This window comes from Vicia villosa, unplaced genomic scaffold (genome assembly GCF_029867415.1).
Source record: "Vicia villosa cultivar HV-30 ecotype Madison, WI unplaced genomic scaffold, Vvil1.0 ctg.001763F_1_1, whole genome shotgun sequence".
Lineage (NCBI taxonomy): Eukaryota > Viridiplantae > Streptophyta > Magnoliopsida > Fabales > Fabaceae > Vicia > Vicia villosa.
In genome coordinates, this window is record NW_026705720.1 from 404,791 (window position 1) to 429,753 (window position 24,963).

At 38.4% G+C, this 24,963-nt stretch overlaps 3 protein-coding genes across 4 annotated transcripts; 2 read left to right on the forward strand and 1 right to left on the reverse strand.

Moving 5' to 3' along the window:
• Positions 1-7,007: 7,007 nt before the first annotated feature.
• Positions 7,008-9,935, forward strand: LOC131636514 (lanC-like protein GCL2). The gene is made up of 7 exons (XM_058907129.1): positions 7,008-7,305; positions 7,392-7,570; positions 7,669-7,780; positions 8,331-8,447; positions 8,561-8,878; positions 9,272-9,657; positions 9,797-9,935. Exons 1-6 carry the CDS (start codon positions 7,120-7,122, stop codon positions 9,608-9,610), a joined length of 1,251 nt encoding a protein of 416 aa, XP_058763112.1. The 5' UTR covers positions 7,008-7,119; the 3' UTR covers positions 9,611-9,657; positions 9,797-9,935.
• A 1,110-nt stretch (positions 9,936-11,045) lies between these two features.
• Positions 11,046-13,098, forward strand: LOC131636513 (protein MAIN-LIKE 1-like). 2 transcript variants are annotated; one of them, XM_058907127.1, is made up of 3 exons: positions 11,046-11,220; positions 11,345-12,048; positions 12,137-13,098. In XM_058907127.1, exons 2-3 carry the CDS (start codon positions 11,362-11,364, stop codon positions 12,887-12,889), a joined length of 1,440 nt encoding a protein of 479 aa, XP_058763110.1. In that variant the 5' UTR covers positions 11,046-11,220; positions 11,345-11,361; the 3' UTR covers positions 12,890-13,098. The 2 variants fall into 2 exon arrangements, with proteins under 2 accessions (XP_058763110.1, XP_058763111.1); XM_058907128.1 differs by lacking the exon at positions 11,046-11,220 and having other exon boundaries at positions 11,244-12,048.
• A 7,930-nt stretch (positions 13,099-21,028) lies between these two features.
• LOC131636512 (probable polyol transporter 4) lies at positions 21,029-23,389 on the reverse strand. Its single transcript, XM_058907126.1, has 2 exons — positions 22,895-23,389; positions 21,029-22,752 (listed from the first exon to the last, which is right to left on the reverse strand). The coding sequence occupies exons 1-2, from the start codon at positions 23,106-23,108 to the stop codon at positions 21,374-21,376; spliced, it is 1,593 nt and encodes a 530-aa protein (XP_058763109.1). The 5' UTR covers positions 23,109-23,389; the 3' UTR covers positions 21,029-21,373.
• Between the last annotated feature and the right edge of the window lie 1,574 nt (positions 23,390-24,963).

A 24,963-nucleotide genomic window follows, 5' to 3' on the forward strand; every position in this document is an offset into this window, starting at 1 on the left:
ATGTATACAAGGGGCATGACGTGGTTTATCCAATCAATCTGGGGAAATCAGGTCAAGATTCCAAGAATCTCTCAAGATTCCAAACAACCAGGGGCATACATCCAAGTGGATCTGCAGCTACTTCCCAATCAACATGGGGCATCATCCTAAGCCTATGATTACTGGGGGCATGTCACCCGTAGTACACACCTCATAAAGTCCTCGCGAGGTGATTCTTTCCAAAGTCCCTACTAGCAGGGGCAAATCTATGCAAGTCTAGTTGGCATCTTGATCAATACTCAGTGATATGTCCTAATCAATATAAGTCCAGGAATAACAAGAGCTATAAATCACTGGTGGCGACATTCAAAGCATTCATGCCTTCCCACAAATCTGGTTACACAAGATCATATCCCCACAGAGTAATTATTAAGAAGATACCTTCAAATGTTCTCGTCCCAACAAAGATTTAGTTCCTCAACGGAGTTTACATCTTCGACATTGTCGGTTCTCCGACACTTTTTCTCTTCTCCAAACAGGGTTATTCATCTCTCTTATCCCCGGTCAGGGTACATCTAGATCAATCATTCAAATCGCTTTCATCCCCAAGCAAAAATCATAAATCTCCAGCTGAGCATCTTCAAGACAAGATCAGACAACAAAATCACAAGGACATAGAGATTTATTTTCTCAATCAAGACAACATAAATCATATTCACATATCATATGTCATAAACATATTTATACATTGCATACATTACCTCATAATGAATTCATACATAACGCAAGTTTCTCATTTATTTTGAGAGACTCGGCGCATAATACATGCATCATGACATTACATAAAGATTAACTTTACCTTTTTCAGTATACAAGTACAAGCAGATAAACAAAATCTCCAATTTTCAAAGATCTAATTCAGTTACTACGAACAGTACTGACACGATCAACTTTTCCAAGATCTAATTCGGTAACCACGAACGGTACTGACACGGTCAAAGAAAGAGACAGACAAGATTTAATCATGACACTCAATTCAGAAAAAACCATGATAATGGAATCACGACAACTGAGTCACGATAATGGAATCACGACAACTGAGTCACGATAATGGAATCACGACAACTGAGTCATGATAATGGAATCACGACAACTGAGTCACGACAATGAAGTCACAACAACTGAGTCACGACAATGAAGTCACGACAACTGAGTCACGATAATGGAATCACGACAACTGAGTCACGATAATGGAGTCACGACAACTGAGTCACGATAATGGAATCACGACAACTGAGTCACGACAATGAAGTCACGACAACTGAGTCACGACAATGAAGTCACGACAACTGAGTCACGATAATGGAATCACGACAACTGAGTCACCATAATGGAATCACGACAAAAGAGTCACATATCTAATCCCAGTATTCAGTTCAGAAACAATCATGGCAATGAGGTCACGACGATGAAGTCACGGCAATCGAGTCACGACAACACGACAATAGAGTCATGACAATAGAGTCACTATAATTAATTCACTTCACACTCCCACCATCCAGATGACATCTGTAAGCCCATCTCCGATAAACTTTCTGTCAACGCCCGGATGGCATCTTTAAGCCCATCTCCAACAAACACTTCTCAATACTTCAAGCTCGGATATAGTCTAACGTACGACTTATTCTGACTTTCGTATTTACCCAGATCAGATGGCATCTTTAAGCCCGTCTCATACATCTTTTCTAACACTTGACGGCATCTTCAAGCCCGTCTCCGGTAAAAGTCCATGCTTCAGCCAGGGCAAATTCTTGGGTATTCTAGTGTTCAATCCTCTTCTACCTTCATATTCTGACAGGCACACAAGCCAATCTACATCCTCAGGTATAAGAAGATTGAACAGGGGCAGCTGTCATACCCCAAAATTTGCCCATCATATTTAATCATATTTCAGTCCATCTGACTTTTAAATGCACAAAGATACACAAGAAGGAATCATGCAATCTCTCTCCTAAACAACAGCCGCTAAACTAGGGTTTTGTATTTCTCAAAGTAAAATCAAGTTCTAAGACCTCAAATGAATCCCATGTCCTCTCATATGCTTCAAAGTTTCCTCATGCCAAGTTTCAAGCTTTGTTTCACAAGTTTACTCAGTCAATTGCTCAGATAGTCAATAATCGACTGGTTGACCTAAAAGTCAAACTATGGGCAAACCACAGTCAAAACTTCTGATTTTTGGTCAACATCCTCATTATGAAGTATCATTCATCATTTGATCAAGCATTGATCATGATTCATCAAGGAAAGCACCAAAATCATCAAAAACATAAGTTTCTAAATTAAGGTTTTTAAGGGAAAAGTCAACTAAACTTTGGCCAGTCATAACTTCCACATGGAACATCATAAATTTCCCATCCAAAGCTCAATTTGAAGGAAATTGAATTCTCCACAACATGTCTCTCACATGCCAAGTCTAAAAATGCTTCATTCGAGAGATATGGATCAAAAGATTATAGGTCCTTCTTGAAAGTCAACCGAAAGCAGTTTTTTGTCAAAGCTCATATCATCAAGATAAAATCCTCAAATGGAAAAAGCTTCCAAAGTGGCTTGTAGAGGACATCTTGAGGTTTTCAAAAAGTCCTAGAACTCCTCCATATCTTTAAAATTGAGGTAGATATGCCTTGTCAAAGTCGGGCAATGTCAAAGAGAAAAATGTGAACAAAAGAGCTTCAAAATGAATTTTCTTGCAAACAAGCCCAATCTTTTTTGGCCCAATATAGATCCTCAAGTTATCCAAGACTTTAAATTCAATTTCCACGAATTTATTTAATTTATTTGATTTATTATGAATTTTTTTTCATTTTAAAAGTAATTAAAATCAAAATAAATCATATAATTAAGGAAAATTACAAAAGATTTGATTTACTTTAGTCTCCAATCAATTTCAATCACCAATTACACCTCACAATTACCCAAATTTCGTGCATATTTGATGAGTGAATCAATTTTTGGACAAAATTAGAAAGATTGGGAGGCATATTTCAATCAATTTTTCATAACTTGCAAATCAAAGATTCACAAAGATTTTGTTCAAATTCTGTTACCCTAATGCTCCTACTATAAGTACTAAAGTGATTCAAATGCATAAGGGGGGGTGGAGAAGGTTTTGGCTGCTCAAAATATCGTGTTCAAACCTCAATAAAATCAAAGAAAAATTCAAATCGATTTTGGGGTTTGAAGGAAATTCATACACTTTTGGATACTCAGAAACAATCCTTGGAGGTCCAGGAAGCATCCTCAATCGGTCTCGGAGCTTGTGGAGGCCGGAATCACGCTCAAAGCATCACAGTTTACACCCTTTCAATTTTTTTTCGATTACATGGATTCATGCGAATTTAACATTATCCAATTGCATATATCTACTCACAAGGATTTTGCAAGATTTCTGGATGCTTTAATTTGGTTTTAGCCGTAGATTCAAGAACCCACCATTGCTAGGGTTTCGAGTTTTCAAATTGGGGACTCTTGAATCACAGGGAATTGACCCAACCTATGGCCACCAACGGATCCAGAGCGAAATTTCCGATTGATCCATGTCTTCGGAATGTGTTTACTCATTGTTTTTTGTTGAGATTAGATTTGCAGGTTTAAGGCCACATAAAAAACCATGGCCTAAAAGTCTACAGTTCTGGGAAAATACGATGAGGAAGAAGAGGGCTGGGCGCGGTTCTTTTTTTATTTTGAATCTTTGATGACTTTTTTTTATATATATTATTTGAGTTTGATTCTATTAACAACATATGTATTCAGCGCAGCTGGCTAAAGGAGAGGGTTGTTCACCAAAGGGACGCGGGTTCGAACCCTGGCGTCCCCCTTTCTTTTTAATCAATTTATTCGCTACCAGATCCAATGCAGGCACTCCCATGGGCTCCACGGTGTACCCCTCTTCGTTTGCCATCAGATACGCATGAAGGCTGATCCAGCGTCTCTAGGCATGCTCCCTCACCATGGACCTTCACAAGCCATCCACGCTTAATCAGAGCTAAGTCTTCTTCTTTTAATTTTTTATTATTTAGTTTTAATTAATTTTGTTTTATTTACATTCTTTTTCTTTTTCTTTTTCTATTATAATTTCTTTTTTATATTTTATATATGTTTGGTGAATTGGTTTTTTTATATAAAATTTTTCTAATTGTTTATTATCGGAAACCCGATAATTGTTTTTTACTATATATATTAAAATTCGAATACACTTTTAATTAATTAATAATTAGGATTAACCTTATGTTATTTTAATCATTTGTTATATTTAATCGAATTTCCGATTCATTAACCTTTTCATTAACCTGTCAGAGTTTCTGTAACATCATTTATTTTTTATGTGCCCTTTTGGGTTAAAAATAGGGCTCATACCAATAGTCAAGGGATCTTTAATACGCTGATAAATTTCTTCTCTTCGTGGTTAATTTTCAGGATTAATCAAGATTCTTAAGCCACGCCACATACCATTCGGAAAGCTAAGTTCTAATCCTTTTCTTATTTAAATGTTATTTTACCTTTTATTTTAATTTTTGCCTTATAGGTTAAATTAAGGTTTGTTTTCAATGGCAAGGAGTTCCTCATACACTCACCCCTATTATTTTTTCTTTTTAATTTTCAGAGTCGAGTCGATCGGATTCGAGGAAGATCAAAGCGTCCAGGGATCTTTAAAAATAATTGTTGATCCCTCTTATTTTTTCCGCCTTTTAATTTCCCCCGTCCCCGTAGGTGTTTATTGTAATAGCGTATGAAGTTTTTATTTCTGCTTTTATTTTATTATTGCGTGGTTAGTAATTTAGGGAGTGATAACCATGAAGTGAACGTAGATCACCTAATCTAATTACAAGATAAATATCATCGAAGTTAACCACATGATTGTGCCACACACACCTTTAGGGTAATCCCTCTTGTTGCCTTATATTATTGCCTTAATTGTTGTCTGTTGCCTCTAAGTGTACTAAATAGTCAAGTCCCTCGATTCCGAGGATACCTAAAGCAGGATTGCCTAAAGAGATTGAAAATCATCTAGTCCCTCGATGCTTCCTCGGAAAAAATCATCTAGTCCCAATTGCTAAGGTATCCTCGCATGATGCCTAAAAAGATTAATGACTATTATATCCTTCCCTTAGACTACCTGCCCTCTTTATGGCATGGGACAGTCTTGTGGCGAACGATTATCTTTTTCAAAGGTATTTTCCTGTTCTTTTAGCCTTTCTATAAATTAGATAAAATAAAAGTCGGTGGCGACTCTTGCTATCCGCAACATTTTGATAAAGTCAGTTCACCGTATTACAGTTATTAATAACCAAAGTCAGAAACTGAAGAAAATAAGTTAATACATAATTACCAAATAAAATATACATCTCCCTCCTAGATATGCATAGCTGCATGATCTGCATACCCAGTCAACAAGGATGGGTCTACAAGGCCCCCAGGTACCAAACAGGCTCCGGCACCGGCTGGTCCTCGTGAAGCTCCGTTGGCACAGAAGTAGAAGTAGAAGAAGGGCCCCGATGACGTTTGCGCGGGGGGGGAGGCATCTGTGAGGAACTCTCAACATCAACATCATCTTAAGGCCTCCGTGGTGTAGTAGTAGATGGGGAAGGAAAGTCAAGTGGAACAGATGGACAAGGCCCGACTAGAGCGGGTGTAACGGTTGGAGAAGGCCCGACTGGAACAGGTGTAAAGGTTGGATAAGGCCCGATTGGAGCGGGTGTATTAGATGGAGAAGGTCGGGCTAGAGCGGGTGTATCAGGTGCATCTGCTGCAACGACAGCTCCATCAGTATCCTGAGATACTACACGCACCCGTTCACGCCGCACGGATGCGTGCTGTGCAGTCCTCTCATGTATATCCCTATCTGAACCGTGGGCCATAATGTATGCATTGTGATACAAATAACCTCAAGTTAGATACTGTGTATTTATAAATAAACAAGAAAAGAAAAACAAAAAATTATTCTTCCGTAGATGCATCTACGGAATGCCCTAACGTTCATCTCTTCCATAGATGCATCTACAGAAGGTACTGAAATTTAGAGACTAAACAATGGCGTAAGTCCACTGTTCAATCACTCAAAAACTTGATTTTTGTGGCTTGATCATACGTTTTAAACATCAACCAACACCTATATTGTCTCTAAACTTTATTTCTAAACCTATCTTATCATTTCTACACCTAAATATCGAATTCTAATTCGATTTTACAAATATTCTAAAATTCGAAATCTTACTGATCAAATAGAGTTTTGAACTTGATGGAATGTGTTGAAACTTGATGTTGACAATGTCGACCGAACTCGAGAGAAAGAAATTAGAAGTTTGATATTTGAGGTTGAGAGAGTTTAAAATGTGAAGAATGAGGGAGGGGAAGGGGCTGACGCGAGTTATAACGTCAAATGCTTATGTAGATGCATCTACGGAAGCTTCCGTATGTGCATCCACGAAACAAAACAACATTAAACAAAAAAATGATGCTTCCGGAGATGCATCTACGGAAGCTGGAGGGCATTTTTGTCAATTCCGTGGTACGTGAGAGATGCATGGGGTGGGCTAAGAAATTCACTAAATGAATTATGAAGAAAAAAAAGATTTTGAGTTTTGGGTGATGATTAGGGGTGGCAGGACGGGCCCGGCCCACAGGGAAAGTCCGTTTTGCCCGTATTTTTCGCGGGGCAAGACAAAGTTTTAGTCCCGCTCCCTTTAATGTGTCCGCCCCGTCCCGTTTTTTACAGGCATGAGTTTTTTCATACAATTTTACTATTTTTAGGCATAAAAGGTTCAATGCCCGCAGACTTTCCCCGCCTTCACTTTTTTGCGGGGCGAGATAAAATTTTAGAGCCGCACTCTTAAATATACCCATTCTGCCTTGTTTTTTTTGGGAAGGGTCTAAACGAGATGGACATGCCCGTTTGCCACCCCTAGTAATGATAGATAAAAAAAAATTTAAAAAAACATTTGCTGTTTGCCGTGCCACGCAAACACAATTGAGGAGGTGGTTGAAAGAAAATTTGTACACAAGTGAGACTCAGAATCTAAATGGCAACATCGTCTGTCTTCTTCACTTATCTCTCTTTGCCTTTTTCTTTCTACACCCGAAGCCATGTCGGATCGATTCTTTCCGAATCCCATGCCCGAATTCGTACCCGAAGCTACGCCGGCAACCGAACAAGAGCTACAAGAAGCCGTCACCGTTACACCCGGTGACTCACTCCAGAACCTCCTCGCCATGCCCCATTCTCCACTCTCCGAGCGTCTCAAACGAGCTGCCTTAGACCTCAAAGAAATCGTATCATACTCGTCTTCTCTTTCTCATTAAACTCTTTCACACACGTTTCTCATATAACACACAAGGTGTTTGTGTTTATGTGTCAGATAGTGCTGGAAACGTGGGGCTTATCTGGACAGCGTGTTGGTGATTTCACTCTCTATTGCGGCCTTCTTGGCACCGCTTTTCTCCTCTTTAAGTCTCACCAAGTCACTGGCAACGCCAGCGATCTTACTCTTTGCGCCCAGATTATCAAGTCTTGCGATGCTGCTTCTGTTCGTTCTAGGTTCTGCGTCTCAATCCACTATCCCTTTTACGTCTTCTGTTTTTCTCTGTGGTGGTTCTATTGTAAAGTTTCATACTTTTTCCGTTATTGGGTTGCAGGGACGTCACCTTTATTTGTGGGCGTGCTGGTGTTTGTGCCCTTGGGGCTGTGGCTGCAAAACATACCGGTGATGATGAGTCCTTGAGGTACTACTTGGCTCAGTTCCAAAAGGTAATGCAATTTAACTATATTATCAATTTATGTTGAAAAATACTAAATAGTAACCTTATGGCACTTGATGAGGAAACAAATATTGAAATTTTGGGTTAAAAGATGGTGTAGTCAACTTGTTGAAGTTTACATTTTTTTCATTTCTAATGCAAAGTTTATATTTTTTGCATTCTTAACAAGTGTGACTGCAATGGAATCAGATTCATTATTTTGCTATGTAGCTTATTGGAACTTCAGTTGAAAGCATGTCCCGTGTTTGATATGTGTCTGACACACCAACACATTATTTGTACATTCAATACCACTACTGATCACTATCGCACCTTGGGTTAGTTTTGGTGCTTCATAGCTTTTGTAGTGGTTTATGGGTTGAAATTTAATTACTGGGAGTCCAAAAAATTGATTGCTGAAATGAAGGTGTATAAGTGATTATCTGCATCCAAGCATGCCTGATCATAACTGCAATTTACTAACCAATCATTTCTATTTTGTTGACTAAACAAATCCCATCTCTACTTGCTTAACTAAGCCTTGTGGTTGTGGGATGTAGATTAAGCTACCAAAGGATCTTCCTGATGAGTTGTTATACGGGAGGGTTGGTTTTCTATGGGCATGTTTGTTTTTAAACAAGCATCTTGGTCAGGGGACTATTCCTTCCAGTTATACTGTGAGTTTATTTTCCAACGCTTGTTATTTTTTCCTTTGGTAAATTGTTATGCATTGGATCGGGACAAAGAATCGATAAATACAACAGGGTTGTGTTTCTAAATATTTTTTCAGGCCACGGTTGTGGATGAGATTATAAAAAATGGAAGGGCTTTGGGTCGAAAAGGAAAATGTCCTTTGATGTTTGAGTGGTACGGGGAGAAGTATTGGGGTGCTGCACATGGATTGGCTGGGATTATGCAAGTCCTTATGGATATGGAGTTGAAGCCTGATGAGCTTGAGGATGTTAGAGAAACTCTTAAATACATGATACATAACCACTTTCCTAGTGGAAACTATCCTGCTAGCGAAGAAGATACGAAGAGGGATGTTCTCGTGCATTGGTGTCATGGAGCTCCTGGAGTGGCTCTTACACTTGTCAAAGCAGCTAAGGTCAAAACATGTTCAACAGATTCAGTTGATAACATGTTTTTATTATAAATGAAATCTCATGATTATTTGGCAAGTTGCAACATCATTTGTGGTAAAATCACTTTATTGCCTTTGTGGTTTAGGTTTAAACACTCATTACCTTTTCATTATTGATGATTTCTCATGTTACTAGTACTCTGGAAACTTTTTTTTGTCATCCATATGCCAGTATACCATTGGATTTTCCATCTCATTGTTTCTAAATTTGAGAATCTCATACAAACAGGTTTGAGATAATGGTTGTGTTGCAATCTTTGATATTATGCAAAACCTTTTTCTAAAATCCAATGTAGGAATCATCTTTGTGTTTTCCCTATCATTTATCACTTGTAACCTTAGGGAAAAAATCCTCAGGTTTTTGGAGATAAAGAATTCTCTGATGCAGCTATGGAAGCCGGAGAGACGGTTTGGAGTCGTGGTTTGCTCAAGCAAGTTGGGATTTGCCATGGTATCAGCGGGAATGCCTATGTCTTTCTGTCACTTTACCAACTTACTGGGAACAAAAAGTATTTATACAGAGCCAAAGCTTTTGCATGCTTTTTGCTTGATAGAGCCCACACTCTAATATCTCGAGGAGAAATGCATAGAGGTGATAGACCTTATTCACTGTTTGAAGGAGTGGGAGGCATGTCTTATCTCTTTTTGGACATGGTTGATCCTTCCCAGTCTAAATTTCCTGCTTATGAATTATGAGAATCTACACTTTTTAGAAGGGGGATGACTGTTATAATATAACCAAGGTAATTTGACTGAATGTAACAAAAAATGAGGAGAGCCTAAATATACTTTAATTCTATAAGTTCGTGTATGTGAGAATTCAGGACTGAGCTTCAATTTTTTTGGTCTATTTCTTCCTTAATATTTGTGTGTTAATTGCAGGACATGCTTGGTTATACGTCATCCTTTTCCCAGTGACATCTTTATGCAAGATTTGTGTGCAGTGACTGAAATTATTGGCCTATGCCTCATCTTTGAGTGCTAAGAAATTGAGTTTTGAATGAACTGTCTTTGAATTTAACCTTTGGCATTTGGCATAGGACTCTAATAAACTTTCCTAGTTCCTATGACATGCTGTAGCTTGCAGATCTTCAATTTTTACAGGGTAAACATCTAAAGATTAAGAAGCATGAAAAGGCGGATTGCTTAATTTATTTGATCCTTATAATAATGTGTTAAAATTATATAGATTGACCGTTACGTTTCAAAAAGGAAATTTCTCTATAGACCTCCCAACCTTCTAGTCCACCTCTGGTGAAAAACCCAAACTACCCCTGACTTCGGAAGTTCATTTTGCGAAATGCAAGAAAAAAGCGTTTTCGGAGATGCATCTCCGAAAGCGCCTTTTTTTTTGAAAAAATTGTCTTATTTCGGAAGTTTATTTCCGAAAACAGCATTTCGGAAGTGAACTTCCGAAATGTTGCGCGTTCTGCAGATTTAACAAAACACTCCCCCTCCCCCATTCATTTACCCTAACTCAAATCAAAACACAACCCCTTTTCAAATTTTCTGCCAAAATCAAGTGTAAGATCAAAGAGCATTCCCAAGTCTTCTTCCAAACTCATCATCAAACACTAATTGGTAAGTTCTACATTGTTTTTTCAAGTTTTAGATCTATTTGAATAAACTCTAATAGGGTGTTTAGAAACTGAAAAAATCACATTAAGATAGGTTAGTACTGATATTAGGATGTTTAGTAGGCATAAAAGTAGTTTTGGTTTAGGTTTTTTGGGTCTGCCATTGGAGGCTGTATTGAAGGTCTGCGCAGGGGTGTTTCGGAAGTTCATTTTCGAAAACACCTCCATCCCAGTTTTCGGAAATGAACTTCCGAATTGTACCAGAAGTTCTTTTTTTTTTGTTTTTTCATTTGCCTCGCATATTAATCGATTTCGATTGTTTATAGGAACATGTCAGGCAACCAACCAGCATGCATCAGACAGGGGAGTGAGTCCCAGACTGCGTCGGCTAGACGCGAGCGGGCGGCGGCGCAGCTGGCGTCGACCCAAGGACGGGGGCAGGGCCGGGGACGCCGTGTGCGAGTTCCCGTGGACGTGGGAGAGGGTACATCTACTTCAGGATCTAGGAGTCGGCTGGCTCGGGCATCTTCTTCCCGCCAGCGAGAGGAGGAGGAGGAGGAGGAGGAGGTGGCGGCAGTGACTTACCACGAGCCGGAGGGGGTACCGGAAGTTGACCCTCCAGCCGGGGAGGAGGATGAGCAGGAGGACGGCTATCCGGGAGGGCCCTTTGACACCTCTGTGCTGATTCACTACCACGATCACGTCGCTCGGCGGATCTGGGAGGGAGAGGTATTTTTTTTAATTTAACCGTTTAATTGTCACCATTTTTTATAGTTTAACCGTTTATTTGTCGCTTATTTAATATATGTCGCTTATTTAATATATGTCGTTTATTTGTTTTTTTTTCAACAAGAGCGAGAGCCGTTGAAAATGGTGAACCACGCTCGGAAGATATTTAGTCTGTTTAAACCAACAGCTGAGTGGTTTAACGACCATGTGCGAGGTTCAGGGCTTTGCGGGCTCTGCATGACGGGTTACACCACCATCAGCACCGGCATGCAGGGGGCATTTGTGGAGCGCTGGCACAAGGAGACGTCCTCTTTCCACCTGCTGGTTGGGGAGATGACGATCACCTTGCACGACGTGCAGTGTCTTCTCCACCTGCCTATTAGGGGGCCACTGTTGCACCACTCTCGGATCCAGAGGGTCGAGGCCATTGAGTGGATGACGCTCTATTTGGGCATGGAGCACGAGGTTGCTCACTTTGAGTGCATCACGACATCTGGGCCTCATGTCCGGTTCACCACACTGAGCACTTATTTTGAGCACCACCTGGACGCGGCTGCCGAGGCTGAGGGTGAGGGTGACGAGCTATTAACAGAGTATCACCGCGGCTGCGCTCTCCGGTGCTGGTACATGCATGTGGTAGGCGCTGCATGCTTTGTGGATAAGAGTGCCAGGTACGTCGTCGTGACCTACCTCCGCTACTTCATGGACCTGGATACCGTTCACCAGTGGAACTGGGGGGCAGCTACTCTAGCATATCTCTACCAAAAGCTGAATGAGGCCTCCAACTGGAGGACGAGGCAGTTGGTCGGATCCTACACACTGCTTACGGTACGTTTTATTTTAATACATTATCGTATTTATTTATTTATTTATGTTTCGTATTTATTTTTAATACATTATCGTGTTTCTGTTTCAGAGCTGGATCATCTCCTACTTCTCCCGCATCCACGGCTTTCACATCGATCCTGCGTACGTGGACGCCATGCCCAGGGCCGCCAGATACGCTCTCCAGAGGGGGAACGATGCGGTGGGACCATACCGTCTGTACTTGGACCGCACGATGCACGACGACGTCACCTGGAGGCCGTTCGTCGACTACGCTCAGATTGTCCCCTTTGACGGCATTGCTCTATATTCAGGCTGGTTGGCATGCGGGACCGGCATCATGGTCCGGTATCTCCCTGAGTGGTGCATGCGTCAGTTCGGATTCGTGCAGCGGATACCCAGGTCACCCTTTAAGGCAGCTCCCGACACAGTGACCCGAGTGCAGCTCACTGCCATATGGGAGGACTGGCAGCATCATGTGGTACCGCAGGAGTACCGTCTCACTCGGGTCACACAGGACTGGCACAGTGAGGAGAGGTACGTCACATGGTTCTACCGGGTGTCCCATCCTCTGGTGAGACCCGACGTTCCCGGCGCTCCTAGACCAGCACATGAGGAGATCCTGGAGAACCAGCAGGCCGATGATGACCACGCCATTGATCTCCTGCCGATTTGCCAGCGGATAGAGATGCTTGGGCGGGACGCGTTGGATCGAGGTGTCGTTCAACAGGGCGGTCCAGATGCAGTCGCCGTGATGGAGATGATCGTCACTGATGCGGGTCGTGCGGCGGGGTACAGGCGGCAGAGGAGGGCCCAGGGTGAGAGGGTTAGGCACACCCAGTAGTGGTCGGGTTTATTTATTTTTTGTTTTCGGATTGTATCTTTAGCACACTATTTTTATTTGTTTCGGTTTGTATATATTATTTTCATCGGATTAGTATTTTTTTTTGTTTATTTATCATATTAGTATTTTCAGTTTATCTATTGCTTATTTTATTTGGCGTTTACGTTTAATTAAAGTGCGAGACTGTTTTAGATAAAACATAAAAAAAAACACAGTTTCTGCATAATTCGGAAATGAACTTCCGAATTCACCCCCATGAGGTGTTTTTGGAAGTTCATCTCCGAAGACACCCCCCATGAGGTGTTTTCGGAGATGCACTTCCGAATTATGGAAATTTTTTAAAAAAAAAAGCGCTTCGGAAGTTCATTTCCGAAGCAGGGGTATTTTAGGATTTTCGCTGGGGGTGACCCCCATAGGGAGGTGGCTAAAGAAATTTTCTTCAAAAATTGCCTATCATCTCAATTAATTGGCAAAAATCCCATGAGGTCTTTTATCTTATTTTAGTTTAAAGAATTTGTTCTCTATCTTTCTTTTTGTGTAAAAAAATTGGTCTTTTATCTTATTTTACTGTAACACACCAGTCATTTTATTTTTTAACGAGGGATTGGTCATTTAGGGGCGTCCTACTTGAAAAGTATATTGATGTAGCTTTAGCAATTGTGGAATTAGTAAGACATTAGTTTTATGATAATCTGAGTTGCTGCCTTCTTCGATCCTTGCCATGTGTATATATAAAAGTCTTAGTAAATCCCTATGATTAAGGTAGCTTAATGACCTTCAATGATATTGTTTCCCCAGCTTAAACGTGGTAATTAATTCGCCTTCAGTGTGTTGTCTAAGTATTTAAAGTCTCTTAATGGATTGTCATATCCACATCAGTATTGGGTTAGTTGGCCGAGCTGATCTCCTAACTTAGGGCGTATTAAATGTGAAGACTCTTGTCTCTTTATGGCAGGCTCCTCCAACCTCGTTTAAAGTAGCCCATAGCTTGCCCATTCATCGTAGGGTATTTTCCAGGATATTAGTCAAATTTTATTTGTGGGGTTTATCTCACTAAGCCTAAATGTAACTATATTAAAATAGATCTATCGATATGCAATCTCCCAAACACAAGGTGTGTAAAGGCGAACTTCTTTGAGCGTAAGACCATGACATTACATAGATTTCAAGCACGAGACGTATAGGGGCAAAGTGCTTTGAGTAGAAGACCATGACATTACATAGTCCTCCAAGCCCGAGGTGTGCAGGGACGAAATGCTTTTAAGTGATAGATCGATCATTATCCATGGCCAAGTTTGGTAACTGGCTGATATCCTTGTGATTTAGAGATTTGGACTCTATTGTATCTCTTGTTTTACCTTTTGTAAGTTTTTAAATATCCCTTTTAGTTGTTATGATGATTACAAACGCCTTGGGAACAAATATGCCAGTTTAGACTCTTTAGTTTTTTGAACTTCTTAGAATTATAACTCTTAATGTTGCATACTCCATGTCGGCCACTTACATTTGAGGGGTTTAAGTTTTTAAATAACTTTGCACATTTGACTCTTCAACTCCAATGTTTAAGATTCTTTTCATTTTGTAACTATTTATTTTTCATATGTGGTCTCTACTTTGTTCTGCTCACCACTTCTTCTTCATGTTTCCTTGAAACCAGGTATTGCTTCTTACTCTTAGGCATATTTTATTTCTTGTCCTAGCCATAATATTTATTCATAAGTGTGATTTGTTTGAGAAAGTTATCGAATCCAAAATTGATTTTGAGAAATATAAAGTATGGACTTAATATCATAGGAGTTTGAAATGGGGTAGTGGGCAAGTAGATTAGAGGTTTGTTGAAATGTAAATGTTTGGTAATTACGATAGCTTATCTAATTGTAGTTCAAATAATAGCTTTCCTAGTGATAGTGTCGCTGACTTGGTATCTTCTTCCACAAGGATGACTAGATTTATTATGGCGTTTTCAACTTTAAGGAGTCATGTCTTCAGTGAGGAAGTTATGAATATTAATTCGCTATACACAAATAATGATTGGGTTAAGCCTTACCAGGTATTTCTGCATCTATCACACATCGACAATGAGGCTGATGTGATTTTAAAGCCATACGTGGAAGGTGAAAAGGCACGCATGCGACAACCTTGTGTGGTAGATGGTGAATACTTATACTTCTACACTAGAGTAATTGTTTACTTTAGAGTTTAAATATCGTTTATTATCTTTTAAGTTAACATTTTAAAGGCCATCAATGTTGTCTCCTCTCAACTTCATTCCAACAGTTGAGTCTTTGTCTGAAAATTCAAGATTCTTTGTTGGCCACTTGACAATATGTCCTTTTCCAACACATTCTTCTCATTTTATGAGTCAAAAGGCATTAATTAGGGAGGATGGTTTCCTGTGAGCGTCCTAAGAATGGCTCTTTTTTCCCCTTACTCTTCCAACTAGAAGCACTAAAAAGATAAATTTGCCCGTTTTTGAGGTAGTTGTCATTGTCTGAAGGTCATGTATGAGAAGGATGATACATAAAGGTTTCCAGTTTATTGGATAGGCGAGCCCCTTTCGATCACATGCTATGATCCTAACAAACTTAGTGAGATGGAGAAAGGAGGGTTTGGTTTCCTGAAAACATTTCACTTTATGAATTGAATGTTAAAAATCTAATGCGATATGAGGGATACCTTTCGGTGTTAATAGGGTTCCCAAGTAAGGTGGTTTTTATTTATTTATTTTGGTATTAAATATATGCTCTATCTTATTTCTAATCCTTTACTTTCATTTTTTTTAGAGAGAATGACTGCCCTTACTATTGCGATAAAAAAAGAGATGATGGAAATCATTTTTTTGTAGAGAGCATGACTCCCCTTACTATTGCGATAAAAAAAGAGATGATAGAAAAGGAAAAAGCTCGAAAGGCGAGGTTGGTTCTCCCAACCATCAAAGTGACCTGAACGACTTTCAAACTCGTGCACATAAGAAGGGAAAACTTTTTATGTCTTTCTCGTGTTCATTGTCCAACTACCCTTTGCTCCTGTGAATATGATGTCTCCTCTTGTCAAGAAAATGAAGGTGGATCTTAGTAAGGGTCGACTAATTTTGATATAACCACGTCTATAGATTTAGAGGTGGGGAGTTTCTGGAAGGCGGTAACATCAACTTCTTAAAAAGTAGATTTTTGGCGTCTTCGACGAAGAATAATTTTGCTTTTGGGAGAATTGTTTTGACATGTTGTCATCGTCGTTCATCTTACAGGATCAAAGACTTAAAGATGTATAATTCTAGAGTATAATTCTGCTTTACCCAACTTCTTCAAATGATTTTTCTTTAGATTTCTAAATTGCAAAGCATTGCTTGCAAAACAAGTAAATGTGTTATTCTGATTTTTTTCTATCTCCTATCTTCCTTGTAGGGTGCCTTTGAGCATGCGTTATCTTCTTCGTTAGAAGACGATTCTTTATATTTCTCCCCAAGGTTGAATTCTTTCCCTCTTCTTTGTTCAACTGTTGAACAAACATCTTCATCTTATTTGTTGTTCATTGAACATGAGAATGTTGATTGAACTGGTACATGATATGATATAAGTAATGATCTTCCAGTTTAATATTTGGATTACATCCGCTTCTATGATTTCCTCTCTCTTGATTTTTTTCTGAAGTTTATGAAGGTTTTTATCTATAGATTTTAGAGTTGGATATTATTCTGATTCTTAAGCCTCTAGATAAATGTTGGTAACAATAATTTCTAATAATAAAAAAACTTTGATAAAAGAATTTTTTTCGCCTCACGTGTTCATATCCTCTGCTTAGATACTTGGAGAAATTCCGCATATCTTTTTCAAAAAATCCTACATTTCCTCGGCTGTTTAACAAAACAAAATTTATAATTTATCTTTAGTCAAAGAGATTTTTCAAATTTGGTGGTGAGAAGTTGGAGTCTTGACATTTTTATTTTTGACGTGCCTTAATTAGTGGTTCTAAGAATTTCCCAAACATCTTTGGCCACAGTACAAGTATTTATTAACCTGAATATATTTTTGTCAACCCCATTGAACAATGCATTCAGTGCTTTAGAGTTTCTAAGACCAAGTTCATCTTTTTCCTTATACCAGTCCTCTTCTGGATTTTCAGATGTGTTCCCATCTTTGTCCTTCACCACATGGTGCTCCCAACCTTTGATAACTGCTTTCCAGGTTTTACTATCCATAGATTTTAGAAAAGCCACCATATGCGCCTTCTAGTAGTCATAGTTGGTCCGATCCAAAATAGGTGGCCTGTTAGTATTTCCTCCTTCCTTTTCCATAGTACCAGAAAATATATTCCCTAGAGCTCACACAAAAACATGACAGGGTGCATGCTCTTATGTCAATTGAAATTTCGGCACTTTAGAACCAGATGTCGTATACGATGTCATGACTTCCAGAATGTCGAATGCAATGTCACGACATCGTAACACCAGTAATAATTACCAAAATAAAGTAATTAGCATAAAGCAAATAACACAGGTTAATTGTTAACCTAGTTCGGTGCAACGTCACCTACATCTAGGGGTGGCAAAATGGGTCGTGGCCCGTCGGGCCGGCCCGGGAACCCGCCAAAAAATGGCGGGTTGGGTTGACATTTTAGGCCCGCCGTCCGCCATAGCCCGCCCCGCCAAAGCCCGCCGCCCGCCAAAACCCGCTGCTCCATCAAAACCCACTATTTTTAAAGTTAATTCTACTAATTTTAATTCTTGATGATTTAATTTTATACATTTATTTGTGAATATATGCAATATTTTTAAGTAAAATTTGTTAAAAAATGCTTTATAAAAAATGGTTCTAAAAACTGTGAAAAATCTAATTAAAATGTAAAAACATCTATTAAAAAAATGAAAAAACAATAAATAGAAAAATAGGCCCGCCGCCCGCCACCTTGGCGGGGGCAGCAAGGCCACCGCTCGCCACCTTGGCGGGGCGGGCTAGGTTTTTGTGCCCATTTCAATTTGTGGGCTTGCCCGCCCCGCTCTTTTTTTGGCGGACATATGACGGGACGGGGCGGGTGGGTCGCCCGCTTTGCCACTCCTACCTACATCTGAGGACATCTAAGCCAGAATGGAAATCCACTATAATAGTATTAGTTTGAAGTTATAAACAACCTCTGGTTTTACAAACTTAGCACCTAATCACTACCCGTGATATTTCTATCTAAGACTCTCCTAGATATGAGACATCTCTCACTTCCCTTCAATCACACACTAGTGAAAAACAACAATGACAACAAATAGAAGACACACTTCTAATGAAACAATATCCATTATTGTTTAAAAGCTTATGAGTGATTCACAATTACTACTGAACTATCAGTGCAACCCTTGCATCAAAGTAATGCAAGAGTGGCTCAAAAATAACAAACTAAACCCTAATGAATATTCTCACACTTGCGTCTTCTATATTACTTAGGTTTAGAGCCTTTCTTTTTATAGCCATAGAACTCATGGGCTTCGTAAAACATTGAGTTGGCAAAAAAATCAAATCTTCTGCACACAATTAAATCAAATATAACGTTTCCCTAAATATTGACATCAAATCTTGTGAAACAAATCTTTTAGAGAATCAAATCTTCTTACAGGTTACTTGGATCACGGTAAACACACAACAAATCTTCAGAAAATAGAAACAAGTCATGCTACGATGTCGTACCAACATGTCAAGACATCTTTTCTAACATCTTGCTGAAAACTTGTTTTAACAAAATGCAGCCAACAAAACAAAATCTAATACTTGGTTCTACAACCTACATCCTTGTTGAATGTACTTTTATGTTGATTTTCTTACACACGTTCTTCATAAATTTTAGCTGGTATGTTGATCAATGGCAGCCATGTTACCATTATATTATCTTTCAATGCATTGAGATCTCGAAAATTGAGATGCTTAAGACGGTAATGCCATATCCATTCTTCTCGACTACCCGCTGTAACAAGACACCTATGCTCCATAACCTTTAGCTCAACTTTGAAAGTTCTATTGGCAGCCATTAGAGCCTTAAGGATTAAAACCCTGTTTTAATCCATAACGCGTAACCCCTTGTTCTCCATATGAATATTGTAACCCTTATCAAGTAATTGGCCAATACTTAAAAGGGTACACTTGATTCCGAGAATATACAACATATCCTTTATCAAAGAACGTCTACCATCCCTTCTCTTGATCGATACATCAGTGATCCCTTCCGCTGCAAGAATGGTGTCATATAGGAACTTCACTTTGTTCTTCATGGCACGATTGATTTTAACAAACTAATATTTCCTCCTCGTCATATGAATAGAATATTCGGAGTCCAAATATCATTCCTCGCTGCACTGAACTTCACCTTTCATACTCATCATGGAAGATCCTTCTGCCTCTAACCGGTTACAGCGTATAGGTAATCGGTTACAACATGTTTCTGCAGCGTTTCCAAAAATATTGTTGTTCTCCCGAAGCCTGATGCTGCTGTATTCCCCTTCTATGATCATGACTAGGAGAGTATTCTCCTCATCAAACACTTGTCTTGCAGTTGCAACCTTGGCTTCATTCACATGAGGTTCCTTCTTATTCGCATTGCACTCTCTTGAAAAATGACCAAACTTTTAACATACAAAGCACTGCATCTTGCTCTTATCAATCCTTCTCCTTTCACCTTTAAAGTTGCCTTGACCACCATTCTTGTTGCAGCTGCTCTCACCCTTTTGACAAGTCGAGTTCTTGGAATTTTGGGATTCTCTTCCACCAAAATTCTAAAAAATGCATTTACTCTTCAAGGGCCATATTCATTTCGACTTCTTGTCTTTCTCATTGAAACAAGCTTGCAAAAAGATCTCTGACTTTTCCTTATCACTATTTCTCTCTCCATTTTTTGCCCATGAGCCTCAAGAGAGCTTTGTAGCTCCTTTTTTATCATCGTCGCAAGATCCTTCGATTCCTCAATCGCTACGACAATGTTATCAAATCTTGCCGTTGATGAATGCAAAATTTTCGTGATAACATACTACTTCATGACCATTTCTCCACATGCTTTTACTTGGTTCACCAACCGAGTAATTCTTGTCGCGAAATCGTTTATTGTCTCCTTCTCCTCCATTTGAATTAACTCAAGCTGACGTTTGCGAGTTTGTAACCTCACAACCATCACCTTGTCAGCCCCTGTGTATGCTTTCTCAATAATTTCTCACGCTTGCTTCGATGATTCACAATCACCGACTTTCTCGAAATTACCTGTATCAACGCATTGATGGATTAAAAACAATGCCTTAAAAATTTTCTTCTTTTCTTCCTTATGCGTAGCTCGTTAGAACTTGGAATCACAAGGTTGATGAAAATGGAGTAATTGAATGTGGAGAGGGAGAAAGAGATAAAGAATTAGAGAGTATAATTGAGGGTGAAAATGTGCTCTCTTTTTTTTTTCCATGAATTGTTGATGAGGTACCCTAATTGGTAAATATATACACTTTTACAATTGATTGGGATACAAGTAACAAAGCTAAAAATAGAAATTAACTAACTGTAACTGGTTACACAGAACCTGTAACCGGTTACAACTGTTTTAACAATTAAAAGACACGGTAGTGGTAACCGGTTACAGCATATACGTAACCGGTTACACCCACGACAAAACTTTCTATTTTAGTTCATAAATAAATTTCGTAATAACCGATTACAACACTTGCATTTATGGATTTTCTCTTTTTAACAATTTCATCTTATTGCCTGCCTGTTAAAATCTCCCTACTTCAGAAGTTCATTTGGCATCCTTGGGAAGAACCTAAAAACTTAGGACTCTTTTAATATTAATGAGAATGCTGACAAAATATGTCTTTCAAGTGTACAATTTTAGGAGTTACCAGCAATACCAAACCAATTTCTGCTGAAGTCAACCTCTAATTTTACAGAAATATATACATACTTAGGAGATGCTTTGACTAAACATATTTTATTGTAATTTACACAAGGAACCCCAACTAATTATTGTACTCTAAAATTTTATTGGTTGAAGCCAAAGACTAATCCTATTGAAATCTAAAGATGATAAATATGATTATTTGATTTAAGAGCAACAAGAGGTTAATGTTGATAATAATATGACACTAAGCATATATGCTTCTAGGTCTATGGACGACAATTTAGATACTAAAATTGAAAAGAATATGATTTATTAAAGAATTTTCATATGAATTACATCCATCGTGGAGCAATAGGTAAAATTACTAATGATGGTACTATAAGTTGTTTCCAAATATCAGAAAAGGTGGAGACAGGATGATCTCCAACAAAAATCTCCATGCTTATATAATCCTACTATGAACTTAAATGAAACTAAAAGAAACAAAATAATTGTACAACTAGTAAAAGTTTGAGTATGCAATAAGAATGCAATTTGCCTTCATTTTTTCTCATGTCCCGTATCAGAATCATGTGTGGAGGATTCATAAAGCCTTGGACATAACAAGTGAAATATGTGTAGGCTAATTAACTAATTTGTTATACCAGTTTTGTTCTGCACAAGTTGTTCAACATCACCTAGCTCCATTTCTTTTACTTGACTCTCATGTTCATTTTGAAACATCATCTCTATCTGCTCCAAAGACTTCCCTTTGGTTTCAGGTACTATTGTGAAAACAAAAACAATGGCAAGGGAAGAAATAGCGGAAAACAGAAAGAATGTTCCAGCGAAAGAAATTTTCCCGGATAAAGATAGGAAAGACATGGCAACAAGGCCACTGCAGACCCTATTAGCCACAGCTCCAAGAGCGGATGCTTGAGCACGCACACGTAAAGGGAAAATTTCAGATGTCAAAACCCAGCACACAGGGCCGAGTCCAATAGAAAAAAATCCAACATTTCCACAAACAAAAAGAATACCCAATCCAATCACTAACGGCCCTTTTTCAAAAAACGAAAGAGTAGCTCCCATACAGAATAAACAAACTGTCATCCCAATTGTGCTTGTAATGAGAAGAGGTTTTCTACCAACTTTATCAATAAGAACAATGGCCACCAAAATAAAAACAGTCTTTGATATACCTACAGCAACCGTAGCAGCTAGAAGTTTTTTCTTATCTTCAATCCCAGTTGCTTGGAAAATTTCTGGACTGTAATAGACAGTTGCATCAATTCCCGAAATCTGTTGAAAACACTGAATTCCAAGACCTGTAATCAGCATCCAGCGAAGCGCAGGAGGCGGAAACAGCAATTCACGCCAAACAGGTTTGTTCTCATATTTGCCAGAATTGGCAAAACCAGCAGCCTGTTGTATCTCTGCTAGCCTCTCTTCCACTTCTTTCTCGTCTTCGTTAGTTTTCAACAGGACCGATCTAGCTTCTTCAATTCGGTTCTGCATTACCAACCACCTTGGCGACTCGGGAATAACGAAAAGAGCAAAACCAATAAACACCGAAGGCAAAATTCCAACAGCAAGCATTACTCTCCAACTTATATGCACGGAAAGACCAGAAAATGCATAATTGGATACATAACCAAGCATAATTCCTACATTAATAAAAATCTCTGGAAAAGCAGTAAGAGAGCCTCTAGTGAGATTTGGTGATATCTCAGCAATATATATAGGTGAGATCATAACTCCAAACCCTATTCCAATCCCTGCTAATAATCTTCCAATCATGAGTACTTGATAGGAAGGGGCAAAAGTCATTGTAATTCCACCTATTTGGAATATAACCGCAGCCAATGCCATTGTCCATTTTCTACCAATAATATCTGATGTTCTCCCACCACCCAAACTACCCAACAGAGAAACAATGCTAAGAATACCAATCAAAAACTCTACCTGTACCTCAGTTATATTTAGATCTTCCTTTATAAATATAACTGCACCACTCATCACACCTACATCTGCAATAGAGTTAGAATCAAAGTCAAAATCATTTGATGGGTTCTCATTTTAGATCTGTTATTATCTTAGATGCTAGGATGCAGATCAAGGTCAACGCAAAAATTGAGATAGTCAAAGAGTTTTCAAAGAGATGAATCATACCGTAACCCAGAAGAACATTGTTGAGAGAAGCAAAGATGGCACATGCGATAACATATTTCCTTGTACTGTTCCTCTTATCTTCCAATTGCTGTTGGTGCAAAGCATCATCGTTATCATCAGGAACCTGGGAATTCATCCTCAAGTACTTGTTCTTTGCTCCCAAGGGGATTCCAGATAAACCCATTTCACCATTCCCGTTTTCCTGGAACATCATTTCTTTAATTTGGAGAAAGACTAGTTTTTTAATTGTTCCGACAAGAATAAGGTTGTTGTTTGTGTTCGGTTGAACTATGGTGTTATAACATATATGAAACTGAAAAACATGGAATGTTGAAATGGGGTTTTAGATCTGAAACAGGAATTGAAACAGAAAGTGAAAGTGAGGGAATGATATGTTGAAATTAAAGAACTTGACTAAGCAACAATAGAGAGGGCCAACACTCCTTTTTCTCACGCAAGCAATGGAAGAAGGAACCAACACAAATTGACTAATTATTTTAATTAATTCTAAATTTAAATATTAGATTTGCCAACTTGTAAGAATTTAACCCCTAATTAGCTAAAAAGGATTTCTAAATAAAATAAAATAAAATTTGATCCTAAACTTTAATTTTGCTTAAATGGCGCTTTCCCGGAAACAAACAAGAGTGTCGGTAACAATTTTCTAATGCGCGTAGTATTGAAAAATCTAAATCAAATACAAACAAAATTCTCTTCAAAATTATATGTAATAATAATTCATCAGTTTAAAAATTATTATTTTTAAAATATAAATTTCGATTTTTCGATTCTTTGAAATGTATCCATAGAGAACAAGCTGGCTTGAATCTTTATTATTGAATCTTCTGTGTAGGTTTATTTTTGTTTTTTAAATTTACTTCAATTTGGATAATTGATTCTTCAAACTATCTTAAAATAGGTCTTTAAAAGTTAAAGATCAATCACCACTTCGAGAAAAGAACGAATTTAGATCATTTCCATCTATATTTTAATCAAATTTATTCAATCTTACGTGTGGACCATTTAGTTTATCCAATGATAAAATAAGATAAGCACATATTAAGAAAGAAATATTGAAATGAAATATTTTAAAAAAGGAAAAATACTTTTATATATAAACTTATTGATTAAAAAATTTGATTTTTTTTCTCAATTCATAACGTATATTCAATGATTTTTTTCTCTAAAAGACAAATTTAAACTACTAATTAATTAAAATTTTGAATTTATATATATATATATATATATATATATATATATATATATATATATATATATATATATATATATATATATATATATATATATATATATATATATATATATATATATATATATATATATATATATATATATATATTGTAAAACACGTTTGAAATAATACCTTCCGGAAGCGAATCAAATGAGGTCGTAACTGAAAAGGTTAAACTGAGTTTATTTAGGGATTTGAGCAACACGATAGGAATATGCGTGAGCTCAAGATGGAAGAGTGTCTTGTTTATCTCTCAATCGGGAGCCCTATTTATATCTCTAGAATGATGAACTGCAACTTTAATGAAATGACCCTAGGAGTCCCTCGGTAATGGAAGCCATCGTAACCTCCGCCGCCTTCTATTTAAGAGATGTAACACCCTGTAACGGCCCAAGCTTATCCCATATCTATAACCGTCATAGCCGACTAGGACAACCGACTACCAATGTGGAAAATAGAGAATCCATATGACTTGAGATGCTTGCCGAGTAGAGGATATGATCCGACCAAAGGCAATGTATTCGACCTACTCGACGGTATGTCACGAAACCGACCTCTCTGCAATAGCTGCTTATATTTGTACCGACCTCCCACATCGACTTAAGTATTTTTGGTATGTACATAAGCCCCCCGACCTCGAGACCCGTATGGGTGAAGTGTTATGCCAGAATATACGTTTAGAATTCTTGAGTCGACTTGGGGGTGATCGGTCTTTTTCGATCCAGCGGTCGTCGTGCCTCTAGCGTGTGCTAGTGGGTTTTAAAGGGCCATCAAGTCACATCTTTCCACCTTACTGCATAATGATAACTTTTACGTG

Bases quoted from the DNA above. Each gene is read 5' to 3' on its own strand.
- LOC131636514 (XM_058907129.1), top strand. From the start codon at position 7,120: ATGTCGGATCGATTCTTTCCGAATCCCATGCCCGAATTCGTACCCGAA. The intron at 7,306-7,391 runs GTATCATACTCG...TTTATGTGTCAG, and splicing joins CCTTAGACCTCAAAGAAATC to ATAGTGCTGGAAACGTGGGG. The intron at 7,781-8,330 runs GTAATGCAATTT...TGTGGGATGTAG, and splicing joins ACTTGGCTCAGTTCCAAAAG to ATTAAGCTACCAAAGGATCT.
- LOC131636513 (XM_058907127.1), top strand. From the start codon at position 11,362: ATGGTGAACCACGCTCGGAAGATATTTAGTCTGTTTAAACCAACAGCT. The intron at 12,049-12,136 runs GTACGTTTTATT...TTTCTGTTTCAG, and splicing joins GATCCTACACACTGCTTACG to AGCTGGATCATCTCCTACTT.
- LOC131636512 (XM_058907126.1), bottom strand. From the start codon at position 23,108: ATGATGTTCCAGGAAAACGGGAATGGTGAAATGGGTTTATCTGGAATC. The intron at 22,753-22,894 runs GTATGATTCATC...ACTCTATTGCAG, and splicing joins CAATGTTCTTCTGGGTTACG to ATGTAGGTGTGATGAGTGGT.